This window comes from Syngnathus typhle, linkage group LG10 (genome assembly GCF_033458585.1).
Source record: "Syngnathus typhle isolate RoL2023-S1 ecotype Sweden linkage group LG10, RoL_Styp_1.0, whole genome shotgun sequence".
Classification (NCBI taxonomy): Eukaryota; Metazoa; Chordata; class Actinopteri; order Syngnathiformes; family Syngnathidae; genus Syngnathus; species Syngnathus typhle.
In genome coordinates, this window is record NC_083747.1 from 712,468 (window position 1) to 730,574 (window position 18,107).

General features: G+C 47.8%; 2 protein-coding genes and 1 long non-coding RNA gene across 12 annotated transcripts; 2 read left to right on the forward strand and 1 right to left on the reverse strand.

Moving 5' to 3' along the window:
• Positions 1–18: 18 nt before the first annotated feature.
• LOC133161143 (uncharacterized) lies at positions 19–2,215 on the reverse strand. The gene is made up of 7 exons (XR_009716015.1): positions 1,910–2,215; positions 1,488–1,596; positions 1,264–1,345; positions 979–1,166; positions 638–899; positions 312–548; positions 19–200 (listed from the first exon to the last, which is right to left on the reverse strand). It is a non-coding gene; the product is annotated as an uncharacterized LOC133161143 (long non-coding RNA).
• A 1,068-nt stretch (positions 2,216–3,283) lies between these two features.
• Positions 3,284–8,406, forward strand: LOC133161271 (mucin-5AC). Of its 6 annotated transcripts, none has more exons than XM_061289643.1 (12): positions 3,284–3,357; positions 4,680–4,725; positions 4,961–5,080; positions 5,786–5,995; positions 6,153–6,245; positions 6,316–6,387; positions 6,454–6,491; positions 6,649–6,744; positions 6,831–6,993; positions 7,066–7,139; positions 7,212–7,310; positions 7,490–8,406. In XM_061289643.1, exons 2-12 carry the CDS (start codon positions 4,695–4,697, stop codon positions 7,742–7,744), a joined length of 1,251 nt encoding a protein of 416 aa, XP_061145627.1. In that variant the 5' UTR covers positions 3,284–3,357; positions 4,680–4,694; the 3' UTR covers positions 7,745–8,406. The 6 variants fall into 6 exon arrangements, with proteins under 6 accessions (XP_061145627.1, XP_061145628.1, XP_061145624.1 ...); XM_061289644.1 differs by having other exon boundaries at positions 4,961–5,056; XM_061289640.1 differs by having other exon boundaries at positions 4,961–5,995.
• A 247-nt stretch (positions 8,407–8,653) lies between these two features.
• Positions 8,654–17,993, forward strand: inpp5b (inositol polyphosphate-5-phosphatase B). 5 transcript variants are annotated; one of them, XM_061289637.1, is made up of 23 exons: positions 8,659–8,990; positions 9,307–9,386; positions 9,572–9,669; positions 9,778–9,807; positions 9,889–9,999; positions 10,720–10,863; positions 12,915–13,002; positions 13,808–13,993; positions 14,067–14,168; positions 14,227–14,341; positions 14,703–14,819; positions 14,897–15,084; positions 15,156–15,267; positions 15,335–15,444; positions 15,513–15,648; positions 15,964–16,074; positions 16,151–16,316; positions 16,405–16,640; positions 16,722–16,829; positions 16,905–16,989; positions 17,169–17,296; positions 17,373–17,484; positions 17,636–17,993. In XM_061289637.1, exons 1-23 carry the CDS (start codon positions 8,934–8,936, stop codon positions 17,743–17,745), a joined length of 2,730 nt encoding a protein of 909 aa, XP_061145621.1. In that variant the 5' UTR covers positions 8,659–8,933; the 3' UTR covers positions 17,746–17,993. The 5 variants fall into 5 exon arrangements, with proteins under 5 accessions (XP_061145617.1, XP_061145621.1, XP_061145618.1 ...); XM_061289633.1 differs by having other exon boundaries at positions 8,654–8,990; positions 16,405–16,829; XM_061289634.1 differs by lacking the exons at positions 8,659–8,990; positions 9,307–9,386; positions 9,572–9,669; positions 9,778–9,807; positions 9,889–9,999 and adding an exon at positions 10,318–10,641 and having other exon boundaries at positions 16,405–16,829.
• The last annotated feature ends 114 nt before the right edge of the window (positions 17,994–18,107 follow it).

The following is an 18,107-nucleotide window of genomic DNA, read 5'->3' on the forward strand; positions in this document are numbered from 1 at the left end:
TAAAGTCATTATCATGTTTTAATGTAGCATCCTAGCATTTTTTTTCTTTTTCATGCATTTACTATGGCTCTCAGAGGACTTGACAGGGATGATTGTTTTGGATAAATGTGTCAAGTTGAGTGCTGTCATGTCAGCGCCTGCCTCATTCCCAGGCCATCAGGAGCTTGTGAAAGGGCACAAAGGCACCGTAGCCAGGTTTGCTGCACACACAAAAATAGGATCTTATAAATATGATATTAATGGAGAATGACCTTCCAATATTCACGTCTCTTGAAGTCCTACAGAACTCTTGTTCCTGCTCCCGAGCTCACCAGTCAAAGTAGCAGCGTCCCTTGTGGTGGCCGTCGCGCACGCCGTGGTCGGGAGCCTGCAGCTCCACCCCGAGATGGAGCTCCGACTCCCCCTGCAGGTGGCCCAGGAAACGGATGGTGCCCGTGCTGATTCGGCCGCAAGGCAGCATGATTCGGACCCGGTGGCCCAAGTGCAGGTCCAAGGGGGAGTGCGGTACGAAGACTCGGTGTGGCCCCAGAGAGAGTCCTGATTGAACACTGCGGACAGACGACGGGACTGCCGCTCAGGTAATAGCCAAATTGGGCGCAATATAAATGGCGACATGTCGAATTGTCATGAGCAGTACCTGGATGCTGAAGAGCAAGACCAGGCTGATGTGGGGCGCGGTGTGGGAGACAAGGACGACGACGACGACGACAGGCTTCCTCCAGATGAAAGATCACAGCGAGACTCGGTGAGCTCTAATTGGAAAGGATGGCTACCATGGTGAGTCGTCTGCGTGACCTCTGCCCCATTTCCCCCCAAAATTGAGCCAGTTACTTGCCTTTGCTTGAGTACTCTCCGAAAATGTCTCCGTTGTCCACTTTTTGCTCCGCCTCAAAGATGATCTGTGCCCATCAAAGATTATAAGAGTTGTGCTCCGCCCCCACACACATTTTTAAAAAGAAATTGTATCCATCTTATTACCTGATTGCAAAGCGCCTCCTGTTTTCTTTGCAGCTCCGCAAATTTCCTTTCCCACGATGCTCTTTCGCACGCAATTCTGGTTCTAAGCGACAGGATGTCCTGTTCGGTTTTGCTCAGCCTTTTTTGGAGTTCTGCCGTGCGGTTCGGGGAGCCCGGTATGGCGGCGGCGGCCATTTTGTTTTCGCAACCTGGCAATCGCCATTTCAAGTCAAATGATTGATTCAGGCGTGACATTGAAGTAAAAGTCCACGTCCCCTTTCATCCAACAGATTTCGACGACCTTACCTGTCGGTAGTTTTTGGGGAAAGCTTTTTCCCGCTGTGCGTTTTTCCCTTGGCAGGAACTGGATAGCATTGTAAGGACAAATCTGAAACATTCAACCCATCAGCATGATTTTAAAAAGAAACAATTGTCGTGGTATGCCGTGATTATTTTATTCCTTTATTTTATCCTGTCAAATATTTGCTCAAAGCTTTGGAAACATTGTATATTGGATGCAAAAGTCTCACCCAAAGAAACCTGCAGGTGCACAGTATTCCTTTAAAAGACAGTGAAACGATGGTCCACAGCATGCTGCCATCATGAGGAAGCATCTCACCTCACATGGTGGTGATAGGACTAAGGAGTGAAACAAATTCAAATGAGAGAGCTTAAATGCAGTCAAAAAGAGTTCCACAAGATGGGGCCAAAGTAACAGTTATGTCTTAAAATCATATTATTATTACATGATTGATGCGCCAAAAAGCTTTAGATGAAATTCTCTGGGTTTACATTTATTGACTTACCCTTAGCGTCAAAAAAAAAAAAAAAAAGCTCTCGATATTTTCTTTCTGGGTTGACTGGGTATCAATACACAGAAGAGAAACGCTCATCAGGTTAATCGCAATTGACAGCTAAGAGGAAAAGTGCCGAGACAAAGCTGCCCACTGACCTTTGCCCCGGTCCAAGCAAATCAGAGCAGAACAAGGTCATAACACGGCAGCTCCAGCTTGTCTTATTTTTGATTTGGATCGCTGGCAACTTTCCTCCGCTAACGTAGCGCACGCTGACCCGTTGCCGCGCATCCCGCTGGCGACGTCAATGCCGTCTAATCCTCTTAGTCGCCGGCCGAGTTGCGCAGTCCGGTTGCATGCGGGTTGCTTAATTTGGTCCGCTGAGCCTTGCCTCGAAACGCCTTGTCCCTCTTGTGACCAAGACAGGCCTCTAGGGGCGCTGTTGTGCTCCAAACTACATCTTGGCCAAGTTGTCAGTTAAAAAAAAATAAAAATCAGTCTCTGGTCCTCATCTAAAATAGTCTGACCCAAAGCGGCAAAGTGGGCTGTGGTTTAACGAGTCCAAGGACCATCTGAATTGTAAATCCGGTCAAATTAAACATTGAAATAGGACAATGGACAACATGTCTTAGTTTCGATGTGATCGGATAACAGGTCATTAGTGTTTGAAGTGCACCATTGTCCCGTGGCGGAGGAGAAATTAAAGATGTTGTTGGGCTAAAAAAAAAAACTGCTCCAAAACACTTGTGCATCTTTTTGAAAACAAAAAGTACAACTCCATCGGAGGAAAACTGTCACATGATTGCTGCGAGTGTCTTTTGTGTCGCCGGCAAAGAATTCAATGTTGTGCTGGTCACAAAGGCAGAATTGTTGTTGTGTATGGGGGGGGCATCCGTGGAGGAGGAGTGGCAGGGGGGTTCTGATTTCACATTGTGTTTGACCGAAACCAAAGGCCCATATTCCAATATCACCTATCAGAGACGTAGGTTCATCTACCGAGTTATTTCTTTAACTGCGGGGTGCGCTTGTTTTGTATTTTGAACCCAGGTGGCAAAAGTAGTCTGGCGACCAATGAGACTTTTGTGACTTGTCAAAGAAGTGATTCTGTTCACGTTGAAAAAAAAAAAAAAAAAAAATTGAGAGAGTGCAGAGCTAGCTAGAACTGACTCCGCTAAACATGTTTCGTAATTTTGCAAACACTGTGCTAACATGCAAATGAGTCAATAAAAAGTGAAAATCATGTGGATGTGATTTTTTAAGTCAAAAAGTAGAACCTATTTTGTCAAAGGGCTAGAAAGTCCAGATAATTAAATGAAGTCATTAAATGTGGGGTGTAAGAAATGGGATTTGATTCATTTATTTAATAATATCAGAAATATGAGACAGAATGATTTCTTAAACCCCCCCCAACCTTGCCGTGGTAATGTTACCCAGGTGGAGGCGTCCTTGTCCTACGTCGCTTCCCAAAAGTGGCGAAACTGGGAGAAGGCAGCCTCGGGGTTGGTGGAAGAGGCGAGGGAGGGAGGGAGGGAGGGAGGTAGGCAGATAGGTGGCAGTGTCTCGCACAAGCGCTCATTCACTTCACCCGCAGCTGACGCCACAGCAGGTGAGAGCACCCGCAATACAATTTCAATTTCAATCATCATTATTGTTATTGCCAATCCGGACTTGCAATGCAATGCAATGCAATGCAATGCAATGCAGGCAGGCAGCCGTGATTTGCAATCTCCCAGTACTTTTTCCAGATGCTCAAAGTCGACAACTCGGGTCACTTTTTTGGCTTTGAAAGTGATTTTTTTGTTATTTAAAAGGTCTTTATGATGTACGGCACTGGTTACAGCTTTTTGCGTGTTCTCGAAACAAAACCGAGTTACGTATTCATCACCTGATGCGATGATCATTTTATTATATATATATATATATAATTCAATATTTATGATGTAAATCTGTTATGGTTTCTTATGATTACAAATGATTAATCATAGTTCATCATACAAAGTAATATATTCTTTTTATTTGTTTATTTTATTAGTAATAGTTCATCAATTGAGAATAACAAAGTAGTCATATATTATTTTTATTTATAAACGTTTATATGTATGTCCTATTTTATTTTTTTGAAGGTTTTGCGTTGTGTGTTAGGTGAATTTGTGTGCGATTTTATTTGATGTTAAATCTGCTGAGTGTCATTTTGTCTTTTATTATTTGGCAATATTTCCCGTACGTCCCATTCATTTTCATCACGTCCCATTCTGTTCATTGAAGCTATTGATGCGACTTCCTTTTTCTTTTCTTCTTTTCCTGTTAACACCTGTAACGAGTTCTGGGCCATGCGTTACCATGGCAACGTATTCCCTTGATGAAAGCCGGGGGGCAATGATGACAGGTTCCTGATGGCGTTTGCGCGGTCGCCGCGTGAAACGGAGCCGCTGTTGTCATTGCATCGTTTCCAGGGTGTGGAACCCAGAGGAGGCCGCTGCGATGGAAAAAAAGAGAGAGAGAAAAAAAAACAAGTGGCACTCCTAAGCCAGTCCTCCCATTGGGACTGATCCAGGAACAAACAGATTTTAATTGCGTGCACGGATGGACCCTGCGCAAATACGGATGCGGGTGTTATTATAATAGCATCTGTATCCCCAAACAAATATATGACGAGAAAGGTGGAACTCGTGTTGTGTACAAACTGAGCAAATTCAGCGTCCGTCCATCCGTCCTTTCTTTTGTCTCCGTCGCTACCCAGCAAACAATTATGAGATCACGTTCGCCGAGACAATCGCTGGGATTGTAATGGAGAGGATGACAAATGGATTTGCTCGGATGCCGTTGGCAAACCAAAAGCCGTTCGAATGAATCTTTTGCTCTTATGGCAATTTGCTCCCCATCTTTTCTTTCAATTGTTACCCATCTTTTCCATTTTTGTGATCGCAGGCTGCCACAGTGACAATGGCCGCAAGCACTTTTCAAACATACACAGGTATGAGCTTTGATTATTCACCACGCACTCGTTTGACCTTTCCTTCTTTGGATTTGCTTTGTCGGGTGACATAACCGGCCGGCATCCTATTTCCATGGGGAGAAATTGCCGATCTATTCCCCCGCTGAAAGGGAGACAAAAGATTTGGAAATGTTGATGAAAACAGTGACGACCTGTCAATTACAATGTCTGCCTCTTTGCTTCATACAGACGCTGTTTTGTTTTGTTTTTTCAGACCCGATCGGTGTCTCGACACCACGTCTCGTCTTAGTCGCTCTACTTCTTCTCGCGATGTCAGGAGTCACGTCCGGCGCCACTTCGCCCGTCTCCGGTACGGCCGCCTCCACGTCCATAGGTACAAGCATGCCCTCTGCCACCGCCTCGCCTTCCACAGGAGCATCCGTGACGACCTCTCCACAGCCTCCCTCAAGCGCGCCTTTATCCACAGCAGACACTACCATGTCACGGTCGTCCTCACTTGCAGCTACCGCCTCTACAAGCGCGTCTTTATCCACAGCAGCCGCTCCCATGTCATGGTCGTCGTCCTCCCCTGCAGCTAGCACCTCATCGAGCGCACCTTTATCCGCTGCAGCCACTACCATGTCATTGCCCTCCTCATCTGCAGCTAGCACCTTAAGCTCACCTTTATCCGCTGCAGCCACGACCATGTCATTGCCTTCCTCATCTGCAGCTACCACCTTAAGCTCACCTTTATCCGCTGCAGCCACGACCATGCCATCGTCCTCCTCCCCTGCAGCTAGCACCTCATCAAGCGCGCCTTTATCCACAGCAACCACTACCATGTCATTGCCTTCCTCCCCTGCAGCTACCACCTTAAGCTCACCTTTATCCGCTGCAGCCACGACCATGCCATCGTCCTCCTCCCCTGCAGCTAGCACCTCATCGAGCGCACCTTTATCCACAGCAACCACCACCATGTCATGGTCGTCCTCACCTGCAGCTAGCACCTCGAGCGCACTATTATCCACAGCAGCCACTACCATGTCATGGTCGTCCTCGCCTGCACCTATCCCCTCATGGAGCGCACCTCTATCCGCAGTCCCTGCGACCGGCAGCACGCTGGCATCGTCCTCCGGAACAAGCGCTGCCGGTCCTACACACATGAGCTCAGTTAGTGGTCCTAATACAGGGACCACCTCTGCCTCCTCGACACCCACGTCCATCTCCTCAAGTCCAAGTAGCGGCTCCGGGACACCGACGACGACGACAACGATGATGATGTCCACCAGCAAAGCACCCATGCCAACCAGTGTGTTTTGTTTTATTTTATTGTCATTCATTTTGTTTCCCGATGTAAACAATTCCTACAGAACACAGGGACATTTTTTAAGACAGTGTTTTTCAAAAAATAGTTGAAAAAAAAAAAGCCAATACAGGATCAACTGATGTTTTTTTTTCCTCCACAGCCACGCCAATTTCCAGCACCACCCCAACCATGGCAGCGAGTCCAAACAGTGGCTCCATGATGATGTCCACCACCGAGACGTACCCGGCCACCAGTAAGTTCTATCTCACCAATTTACACCGATAAGGTCGCTCTTGGCTGTAAATAATTCCACGTCTCCGCAGCCATGCCCATGTCCGGCTCTCCAAACACTGGCTCTGGAAACGCCACCGTGATGATGACGTCCACCTCCACCGGTAGGTAGGCTTTGGTTTGTGACGTTTCAATTTTCCAGTGTTAACAGCCACCATTCTTCTTTCCAGGGAGCATGGCCAATATGACAATGACAACCATGGGCACGGCAAGTCCAACACAAATCCGTCTTTCTATTTTGCTAGCTAGCTAGTAAACTATGGCTAGCTAATACACTTGAAAGATAGCTTGCTCGCTAGAAAGAGAGCTAGCTAGCTAGCTAGCTGACCTCTTTATTGACATCTTTATTTGTCTCTGGAATGCAGATATACTGCCCGGTCTTTTCGTGCAACTGCTCCGAATGCAAGGCAATGTACGCCAGTCAAAATGCTACGCAGTGTGCCAGCGGCGAATGGTGTCAGGTAGGCAAACCTCATCATTTGCATGCCTCAACTCTTAATCGACGCCAACCCCGTCTATATTTGCGTGTTATTCTGCCACGAATCAGTTGTGGAAGACGGACGCGATGTACTACACGGCTAACTGCAGCGCCCCCTGCAGTAGTGGCTGCGCCAACGCCACCGACGTCAACTGCGCCGTCGCCTGCTGCAACAGCACTGGCTGCCTTGCCGACACCTTTGCATCCCTGATGACGACCACCACGTCCGTGGGTACGAGACACGTCGAGCTGCCACTTCAAATAGCATTACATTTTCAACCCAATCAATTTTGTTTTCGCCAAGCAGTCGCTCCGACCACCGCATCCGTCACCGCGGCGATGACCGTGGCCCCTACCGGTCAAGCTACGACAGCTAAAGTAGGACAAAAAGACAAAGGCATAGTCCAAGCTGATCACCGGCCAAACTTTGCTGCTCTCTTGTCGTCTCAGGGAAACAAATGCCACCAAGGGACTTGCACCGGCGCTACCTGCTACAGCAGCTTCAGCAACACACTGGAGACATGCTCCTCCACACAGCTGCAATGCCAGGTGAGGGAGGACATGCCGAGGGAACGCCAGCTGAGGTTCAGTTCACAAATGAAAACCCTTTTATTTACATTTGATATTCAACCTGACAGTAACAACAGGGTTCCAGACGATGGCGCCAAAGTCATACTTTTATTCAAAGTTAGCTTTCACCATGTGTTCCGTCCGCATTCCTTCTCCAGTTGAGCCAGCAAACGGTCAACGGCGCCACGCAGTGGACCGCGGGCTGCACCACCACCTGCTCGGAGCAGACGCCGTGCAGGGGCGCCACGTCGCCTCCCTGCCACCTGGAGTGCTGCGACGCCGGCGCCGTGTCCTGCCTGCGGCTCAACGGGACACTTAACCACGTTTCCTCGGATGCCGCGGGCGCTCGTCTACCCTCGGGATGGAGCACGACGGCGATGTGCCTCCTGCTGGCTTTGGGCCTCCTGTTGTGAGGAGGCCAAATCCATCCCCCTAGTCTATGTTGCTGATGTGTGGTTGTAGTTTACAAGATGTTTGGTGACATTTAAACACACACTTGTCCGTTTTTAGCACATTTGAAGGTTCCGCACAATTCGACAAAAGTATTGAAAAGACAACATGTTACGTTTGGTGAGGAAAATGCAACATGAAGCGCTTCCAATGATATTTAGGGAAATGTGCCTTACCAATTGAGGTTGGAATAAGTCTGCATAATCGAGAGAATCAACAAAATGATTCAGTTGAGGTTTCAAAAGTGACCATTTGGTCGATTTCTTTCCTCATTGTGTAGGCATGTCTTGCCCTCGTCGTTTTCCCCCCACGAAAATACTTTCTCTTCATTTCTATCGTTTATAAAGCCATGGCAAGAATGACGTAGCTGTGACAATATAGTTCACATTATGATGCACTTTATGCAACACCAGCAGGGAACGGTTACAAAGTGTGGTCGCGATGTTTGCGCAGAGGCATTTCTTTCGTTACTTTTGGGTTGTTCTTATCGCTGTTTGAAATTCCCTTGCCAATGTCTTAGTTGAGATGACGTGTCGTTTTCATGTCAATTTGGAAATCAAGTCAAGAGTTTTGTGTTGTATCAAATATGGACATTTCTGTTTGGAAATAAATCTTATCAACCATCTGCCTGGGGAATATTGATTGCAAATCATGATGCTAAACGATTGTACAAACTAAAACGCTTGAGCGGCAGTTCGGAAATGGGGTAAATCATCCACTAGAGGGTGCTGTTTTCCTTCTGAACGTTACAGCCGTGTCTCCTTTCACACCAAAAAGCAGACAGAGTGCACGTAGCTCATTTACTTTGAGCGCGCGCGCGCGCGCGGATGCTCGCGTTTCCACACGTTGGTCTGTTAGTTTGCATGAGTGTGTGCGTGTGCGCGTTTTGACAGCCCTGTTGTGACGTCACTCGGGTGCGGGCTTCAGAATCAGTGCGTGGCAGTCGTGTGAAAACCAGCAGGGACAGACAGACACACAGCAGCCGGCCCACGGAGGAGTTTGTCCCCAAACAAGTAAACTTTTGGATACAAGAAGAAGAAAGGTCACAGAAGAACAAACAGGCCTGCTGTGTTTGCCGTCGCCCACTCATGACGACCACCCACGCGTGGACTTCCTGCAAGTTGCTTCAAGACAGAGCACAGCACAGCCGTCATGGATCAATCCATTGCCGTCCAAGACACACTGCAAGGAGACGAAAACTGCATCCTAGTATCCTTCCTTTCTCTTGTTACTCGTCACGCGACGGACGGATTTAGCTCGTTCATCTCCTCAATGGAGGATTCCTAATCCTGTCTGCTCTCATTTGGTGCAATAACAGGCCTAAGTAACATGGTAACATTTTCAAGTTTGAACGACAAAAGTATTGTTGGAGGACACGTTTGCATGTTGTTCGGGTGGGACCAAACCAAAGTGGGAGCCAGGTTTGGTAGTGACTGTGTTTGACCGCCAGATGGCGCCGTTTTGTATTTTGTGACCACTGCTGAAGACTTGAAGTTGCTTTCTCCTGAATTGAGGCGTAAAACATGCTGTTCAATGCGACGTCCTCTCGGACGACATGACTGAAAGCAGACTGCTGGGATTGGTGGAGTCTGCCAAAGAGCATGCGTGAGTTCAAAAACTACTACTCGAGTACTTTGGAAAAGATACTGTTGTCATTTCACTGCATACTGTATCGCATATGCCCATTTTTATATTGGTGTGATTGTGCAGGTGTACCTAATGTAGTGTCCGATGACTGCATGTAGCTAAAGAGGAATTTTGATGACCTTTTTTCTTTTTTCTTCAAACAGAATCTTTATTTATACCCACCGGAGGATGGCCATTACTGCAGAGGACGTGTCTCTGGAGGACATTGTCCCAATCGACCTGGACTTTGCTGTTGTTGAGAGTGACGATATTTGCCCATTCATAGTTTCAAAAATATACAGTACTTTTAATCTACTATCCTTGAACATAGATTTAATTTGAAATTTCAATTTGTTTGTCTGTTTTACAGTTTCCTCTCCAGAGGAGCTTGTACTTGTCGGTAAGTTGTTGTTGGTTTTCTTGTGCCTGTGTGAGTGTTTCACTCTTGTTGCTATGAAAGCTTTTTATTTCTTTTTGGAAGGTGCTGATACGCGAGTGCGAGTGAGTTACAAGCATGAAAGTGTGGAGCTCACGCTTCCCTTCGGGTCTCACTCCAGACTCTTCCTCAACCAGGTCATCCGGGCGTGGAGCGGTAGGTTGCTTTGAATGGCAGCAGCAATTATTGTTTGCTCCATTTCAAACCGTTATCTTAATCACATGACTGAGGGTTTAAAACGAGTTACATTAGTATTGAAGTTAGATTTTGAGTCTCGTCTCGTGATAGCAATAGTACATAGCACAACTGAAAGTGACCGTAAACACTCTGTTTGTTTTTGTTTTTTGAAACGAAGAAACCAGTTCATCCAGGTCCGAAACGGCCTCGTTCCTTGTCGTGTTTATTCATTCCAAAATGCGACCTGGGCGTGACGTAGGGAGACTGTGACGTAACACGAGGTGGAGTTCAACTGTAGTATATAGCGTCTTTCTTTTCTCCTTCCCTGGAAGTGTCACCTCTTCGTCTTGACGACGACTTTTTTCTTTTTTTTTTTTTTGAAACCGTCAAGATTTGGCTTTTGGTTCAAACAGCTCAGCGTGATGGGATTTGTCAGGGACAGATCACTTTTGTCGCTTGGGCGCTACTTTCCAGTCGAAGACACGGATGATGACGTTTTTGGCTAGCGCTGGTTTATTTCGGGTGTGTGGCAAAGAGGATTAGTTAGGGTACCCAAAATGGAGGGTTTACACAAGGTGGTGCGCGTGCTTCCTAAAAGTAAGCTTGTGGGAAATGGCGAAGGTGAGCCACCGTCCGCCTAATTTTGCTATCTGTGGCCATTTCTCAAATGGTCTCCTTCTCTGTTTTTCTTGGCTTTAGATGTTTGCAAGATTCCCAAGCAAGAAGCCACATTTGAGTGGCTGGGCAAATACCGAAGTGGCCCCAAAGGACAGGGAGTTGTCAAACAAGCCTTCGCACCCCTGGGCACAACGCTCCATAAAGTCAACCAGCATAGGAAAACAGGTTTGTCGCAACCGACCGCTGTCTCCCATTGACTGACTGACTGAGGGCCACGCTGCATCACAACAAAAAGTCTTGTTGATCTTCGAAGGCTGCCCGGGGCGGGGGGGCCGTATGTCATTCTCAACACGCACACAAAAAGAAGAGCTTGACACGAGCAAAAGTGTCTTGACAGCAAGTCGAGCTGAACTTGATCTTGCCGCTTGATCAGAGACACTTGAAATGTTGCTTTGTGTGCCAACTCCTATTTAACATTCCTATTTGAATTGCCATTGACGCTAGAAAAGGTGTTGAAATGCTCTCTCGTGTTGCAGTAAATGACAGACAGCACGTGACCATTCTTTTCCGTTCCTGTAGTGGACACAAACAACTTTTTCTTTTTTTTTTTGGAACAATCTGTCAACAACCGTGAGAAAATAACACCAGCAAATAATGTTATTTGACATGCATGCATGGAAGTTGTTCGAATGTCGAAGCCATGTTGACTCCGCCCACGCTAACATTAGCATGGGCAGGTCGCGCTGGCTAGCTCGCTCCGCCGCGCCGCGCCTACTCGCTCTCTCCTCCACACAATGCGAAAGAGCGCAGGGACATGTCGATGGTCATGAGAGACTCTGGTATGACAAACAAATCTTCCGTATTCCTCTCGCTATTCGTTGTTTTGTTCACCGTGATTGATAAGTTAGCTTCGGCTAATTAGCAGCCTAGCTTAAGGAAGTGAATGGGTGAGTGGGAGGCAGCAGGCAGTTAGGTGCCTTGTCTGTCTGTCTGTCTGCCTGTCTGTCTGCCTGCCTGTCTGTCTGTCTGTCGACGAAGATGTTAGTCAATCTCAGACGGGGGATGATTCTACTGATTTCCTCGAATCTAGCCTCGAGGTGGACGTGGGTCATCCGCCGCACGAGTTGTTACACCGTCGGTTGAGTGTTTTGGGATGTTGCGGTTCCGGTGTGGTCATTGATTGGGAAACAAGTGGTGTGTTCATCGCTTTAGTGTCCCTTTATTTCATTGTTTTATTCTGTGATGCTCTTTAGGAATAATGCTCATTCCTCTCCGGATTTATGGCTTTTGTCATGTTGCATCGTAGGCGCGATTGTGTACTGCTGAACTTTGGCCATGTGTATTGGAAAGGCTATGAATGATAAAACGTTTGATAAAGACGAGGTGAAATGCACTTAAATGTGTCACAAGTGTCATTTTGTAGTAGGTAACATTGATGAGAAGGCAAAGTTTCTTCAGTGGAAAAAGTCCAAAGCAATTTGGTGCAAGCAGGTGAACAAACACAAGTCAACTAACAGCAGTGTGTTGAATAACAACACAAAGATGCTGAGTTGTCTTAAGATCTAGGGGGGTCAGATGTCTCGACGCACAAGTGCAATGATTAATCAAATCTAAATGAAAGAAAAGAAGCAAGTAGAGAGCTGCCTTTTGGTTGTTTAACATTTGAAAGTGAATGAATTATGCATGAATCTCCAAAGTAGAAAGAGCCGGAGGTCGTTTGAAATTTTTTTGGGAGAGCGATGGAACGGTGGCCTTTGCGCAATCTCTTTTTTTTTTCCCATTCTAGTGTTCTTTGCTAAAGATATCTTTAACCACCATTGCAGGTTTTCCTTTCTGTTCTCGGAAAGCAATTCACGTTGTGTCGACAGTTATCTCGGCCAAAGCGCAACACTCACTGTTTGTGACCTTCCTCTTCCACTCCCCGGACGGAGCATGCTGCACTTGAGCTACTACGGCGAAAAATGCTTTTCATCATTTTACGAGAATTGACTTTTGCGTTACGCGCACACAGAAGCGTAAGAAGCTTTCATACGGAGTTCATTTCCTGTCCGGACAAAACGTGCGGCTTTCAGAAGCCAGCTGTGTTTAGACAGGCGCCACGCTGTCTGTCTCCCCCATTAAGATGCAACCCCACTCACCAGACACTTCATTAGGTACAGAAAGGGCACTCGAGCAAAACGAATAATAGCGTTGTCCGAGAGGTAGCAAGTTTGGGTTTAGAGACGGGTGTATCTAACGCACGTGCTCTATTTGAATTTGTTTATGTTTATCCACAGAGAAAGCGACAGACAAGAAAAAGCGAAGTGTGGAACGGCTAAAGGTCTCCAACAGTGCGATGCCACCGCGCAGCTCCAAAACAGAGAGGTAACGCCTTCACGCCTGCAATTAATCCCCTTACGTAACCAGCTCTCTCTCTTTCTCTTTTTTTTTTTTTTTTTTTTGTACCCGGCGGCAGAAAGAAGCTGAAGCGCATTTGAGTTCTTGCGAAAGCTTTCTGTTCTCCAGGAACAAGAGAAACAAAGCGGTCACTTTATTGCCACCAATATTTGGCTCAAATGTGATCACAAAGGACTCGTAATTATCCCCTGGAGTGGCAAATTGTGCCCCGTCGTCTCGTCTGTCAACACGCCTGCCTGACTCGGGGAGCTTGTCGCCTCCAGTGTTTACGCCTGACTCTACGTGACGCCATGAGCAGAAATGGCTTTGCTTGAAGCTGCCACTGTACTATTCATCCAATTAAGCGTTACTTAAGAGCTTAAAATATTCCCTGTCAAATATGGATGAAAAAACGGCGAGTTACTGTCAAGTCAACCGCTAAAACTTTTTTTTTGTTTGTTTTCCCTTCCTTTCAAGATTGACGGTTTAGGAGGCTTAGGGGTTGGTTATTATGCACGCTGTTAAAATATAGCCAGAAAAGTCATCCAATTTGCAGCTTTGGTATATTTGGAGAGTAAGTGGGCTGCCTGCCGCTTGCCACTCTCCGACTGTTGACTTGAGTTCCAGCTCATTCCTAGAAAGATGCCAATCGTATTCCATTTCCTCCCCTTCCTCCACACAAATAGAACACATGCATGCGTTGCATATCCTTTGCAGCGGCCATCTTGGTCTGTGCCAGCTCACCTAAGGGCACTTCTTTTTTTCTCTCTCTCTTTCTGGTCGCCTGCCGCAGTCAGGGCGTCTCCAGCGAGGACGTCTCCAGCCGGTCGGAGCGGGATGAGCTGGTGCGCTCGTCCAGCCACACACCGACGGACAAATCTCACATTCTAGCCATGCCGCAGTTCGGCCTGCGCGACAACCTCATCAAGTGCGAGCTGCTGAAGAACGAGGACGTGTACATTTACCGAGAACATTTCAGGTACGGAACGGATTTGCCACAACAAAAGCGGACGGCGCGGTTCCATTGTTTTTTTGTTTTTGTTTGGGGGCAGCTTTTTCCTGGGCACATACAATGTGAATGGGCAGGCGCCCAAAGAAAGCCTCCGCCCGTGGCTGAGCTGCACGCCGGAGCCTCCCGACATGTACTGCGTGGGGTAGGTGGCAAGCGCCGCCAGGAGACGCTTTGAAGGACTCATCCCGCCTCCGTTTTAGCTTCCAGGAGCTGGACCTCAGCAAAGAGGCTTTCTTCTTCAACGACACCCCCAAAGAGATGGAGTGGACTAAGGCTGTGTCGGACGCTTTGCATCCTGATGCCAAGTATGCCTTAGTAAGAAACTCACCTTTTTTTTTTTTCTCTCTCTCTGTTTCTCAACCGTTGCAGGGTTTGTGACTTGTTCCTACATAGTGGATGTCAGCAACGTTCTTCTTTCATCTGCTTCCCCTTTTCTGCCAGTCCTGAGTGTAGATTAGCAGTTTCCTCTTCCGCTGTGTGAAAGCAGCTTTTCATTTGCTTGAAGCCAAAGGCTCTGCGCTCGTCGACAGTCGACGTCAGACTTTCCTCGTCTGCCGCTAACGAAATTTAGAAGGGCGCTTTTTAGTCAATGACTGTATCGTGAATATATGCGGTTGGTTACTTTCTGGTTTTCTTTCCCATCTGAAGGCAATTTTCCTCCAATGTCCCCTTTCAGGTGAAGTTGGTGCGGCTCGTGGGCATCATGCTGCTCTTCTACGTGAGGAAGGAGCATGCCAAGTTCATTTCGGAGGTAGAGGTGGAGTCGGTGGGGACCGGCATCATGGGGAGGATGGTAAGGTCCCATTCGAGCGAGCGCCGACGGTCCCTATTTGTCTGACAATCTGACGGTGACTTGCGGCCTGCCGGCAGGGCAACAAAGGTGCGGTGGGCATCCGCTTCCGCTTCCACAGCTCGGACATCTGCGTGGTCAACTGTCACCTGGCGGCGCACGTGGAAGAGTACGAGAGGCGCAATCAGGACTACAAAGACATTTGCAGCCGCCTGCAGTTTGGCCAGGCTGACCCCACGCAGCCGCCGCTGACCATCATGATGCACGAGTACGACCTTTTCCACTCTCGTTGCCATCCTTTTGGGTTTTAACTTGCTTTCTCTTTTGTTGACTGACCAGTGTGGTCTTATGGATCGGTGACCTCAACTACAGGATCAGCGATCTGGATGTCAACAACGTGAAGGAGCTCATCAGCAAGAAGGACTTTGAGATGCTGCACACGTACGATCAGGTAACGGGCTCGGCCCGGCTCGGCTCGGCCCGCTCCGTCCGCGCTCACCGCTCGCGTCCGTCGGCAGCTCAAGAGGCAGATCGACGAGGAGGCGGTGTTTGTCGGCTTCGTGGAGGGGGGCATCGATTTCCAGCCCACCTACAAATACGACACCGGCTCCGACATGTGGGACACGAGGTGGGTCGATGGCGTTTCAGGTTTGATTTCAAGACTCCCGAGCGAAATGTCTTTTCTGGCGCGTTTAGTGAAAAATGCCGCGTGCCTGCGTGGTGTGACCGCATCTTGTGGCGAGGGAAGGACATCGGTCAGCAGCATTACCAGAGTCACATGGCGCTGAAGACCAGCGACCACAAGCCCGTCAGTTCCCTCCTCGTCATCGGGGTAATCGTTTGCTGACCTGTCACAAATATCTGTCAATCCGGTACACTTGTTTGGTTGGCGTGTTTGTTACTCTGGCTCCCTCTAGTGGTACGCAAGTCCCTTGTATTTCTTTTCATCTCAGTGCAGTTGCGTAGAATATTTTAGGAGTTGTCGTTTTCAAACATTTTGGTAGAATTTGAAAGAATACTTGGGCATACAGCATTAGTGTACTTGAATGTTGCTTATGACTTTATTTTAAAAATGATGAATTTTGTAACCATTAAGCGTCATCAAAAGTAACGCATCACGCTTGTGTCGTCGTCTCACGGTTCACAGATCAAGCGAGTCAATGCCGAGTCCTACAAGAAAACCTTTGAAGAGATTGTTCGCAATTTAGACAAAATGGAGAACGAGTGCATTCCGTCGGTCACCTTGTCCGAACGAGAGGTAAAGTTTGGAGCGCCACGGACCACGTAAAGTTTCGTGACCACGGCCGCGCGTTCTCACGCTCTCGCTCTCCTAGTTCCACTTTGAGAAGGTGAAGTACATGGAGCACCACGGCAGGACGCTGCGCATCGTCAACGACGGCCAGGTGCCGTGTCAGTTCGAGTTCATCCCGAAGCCCAACGAGGCCACGTACTGCAAAGCCTGGCTCACGGCCAACCCCCCCAAAGGCTTCATTGCTCAGGGTGACAAACCTCCACCGTCCGTCCGTCCGTCCGTCTTGAGTTCACGGCCGGGCCCTCGCCTGACTGACTGAGCTCTCTTGGACTTTAGGTGCTTCCGCGGACATCGAGCTTGAGGTTTTTGTGAACCGCACCACGGCGCCCGACCTAAACTCCGGCAAGCAAGCCATCGAAGACATCCTGGTCCTCCACCTGGAGCGCGGCAAGGACTACTTCATCTCGGTGACGGGAAGCTACCTGCCCAGTTGCTTCGGCACCCCCCTCCACGTGCTGTGTCGGCTGAGGGAGCCCATCCAGGACATGCCGCTGGAGACCCTCCAACAAATGGTGGCTGACTTTTTAAATTATGCTTTGGAGATTGGGTTGTTTCCAAAAATATGCTTAATGGATGACTTGCCGAGCCAACAGATGGAAACGTCGGTAAATGACGACGCGGGAAGCGCGGAAAAGCCGCTCGACATTCCCAAAGAACTTTGGATGATGGTGGATCACTTGTTTCGGAATGCCATCAAACAGGTTGGGATTTTTCCGCAGAAAATCCACTGGCTTTGCCTTGACTGAAAGGATCTGTCGGCACGATTGTCTTCACAGGAAGACATATTTCAACAACCTGGACTCCGGAGCGATTTTGCCGAAATCCGGGACTGCCTGGACACTGGCATGGCGGATTCTCTGTGTATCCTTTTCAATCCGTGAGTCTCAAAGTATTGCTCGTGGGCTCCCTCTACAGGCAGGTGTTTAACTCACATAAACACAGGCTAGAATGGGATTGACAGTACTGCTTCAGGCAGGTTGTGTCGACCGATATTTCTGTCCAACCGAAACGATGCATCCTTGACGTGTACCGCCGCGTAGCTGGCAGTAACCACTCGGTAGCAGAGGCCTTGCTTCTCTTCTTGGATGCCCTCCCAGAGCCGGTCGTCCCCTTCGCTTTCTACCAGCAGTGCCTGGAATGTTGCGCCGATGCCGTCCAGTGTGAGAAGGTTCAGTCTGCTTCCTGCCGTTTAGCAACCGTTGTGGTCGGTAGAAATCTGACTGTGCTTTTCTTTCTTCCAAAAGGTCATTTTCACGCTACCTCAGTGCCACCGAAATGTTTTTAATTATATAGCCGCCTTCCTGCGGGAGCTGTTGAAGAACTCGGCAAGCAATCGATTGGATGTTACCATCGCCGGTAAGGCAATAGAGATTTTTGTTTTTTCTATTTTTATGACACCGGGCCTTCAATGGGCACTCCCAGGATGATGAGAATTGAAATACAAAGCTTATCTAGGGTCAAAGCGGCACGAAAAATCTTTATTTTTCTCTTTCGTTTCCATCTTTAGCCACCATCTTTGCCTCGTTACTCCTACGGTCACCGACCAAGCAAGACCTCACGGAAAAGAGAAAAGCGCGGGAGTTCTTTCAGCACTTCTTGGGCCACAGCTCATCCTAGACCGAGGACCACATTAAATAAAACACTAAAAAGAATCGTCCTATATTTGAAATAAACTGTTAATAATTTTGCAGATTTTCAAGGAGTCTTCAGACACGTTAAAAAGATTTAGTATCTTGTATAGTTGATTTGAGATGCTAATGTTTTTGCCATCTGTTGAGCCTCTTTTTCATGTTTATTTAAAAAACGATTTTAATGTTTCTGATCGACAGCATAATTGTTTTATATAAAGCGTGTTTGGAAAACAACTGCTTCGTTTTTTTATTCTTGGCACGTTCAACTGCTTGGAGATTTTCTGGAGGATTTCCACCCATTTATAACCCATTGCTGATGATGCTTGGTGGAAGAAAAATGAACGACGT

Bases quoted from the DNA above. Each gene is read 5' to 3' on its own strand.
- LOC133161271 (XM_061289640.1), top strand. From the start codon at position 4,695: ATGGCCGCAAGCACTTTTCAAACATACACAG. The intron at 6,745-6,830 runs GTAGGCAAACCT...GCCACGAATCAG, and splicing joins CCAGCGGCGAATGGTGTCAG to TTGTGGAAGACGGACGCGAT. The intron at 7,140-7,211 runs GTAGGACAAAAA...TTGTCGTCTCAG, and splicing joins GTCAAGCTACGACAGCTAAA to GGAAACAAATGCCACCAAGG.
- inpp5b (XM_061289633.1), top strand. From the start codon at position 8,934: ATGGATCAATCCATTGCCGTCCAAGACACACTGCAAGGAGACGAAAAC. The intron at 16,830-16,904 runs GTTGGGATTTTT...TTGTCTTCACAG, and splicing joins TTCGGAATGCCATCAAACAG to GAAGACATATTTCAACAACC. The intron at 17,297-17,372 runs GTTCAGTCTGCT...TTCTTCCAAAAG, and splicing joins ATGCCGTCCAGTGTGAGAAG to GTCATTTTCACGCTACCTCA.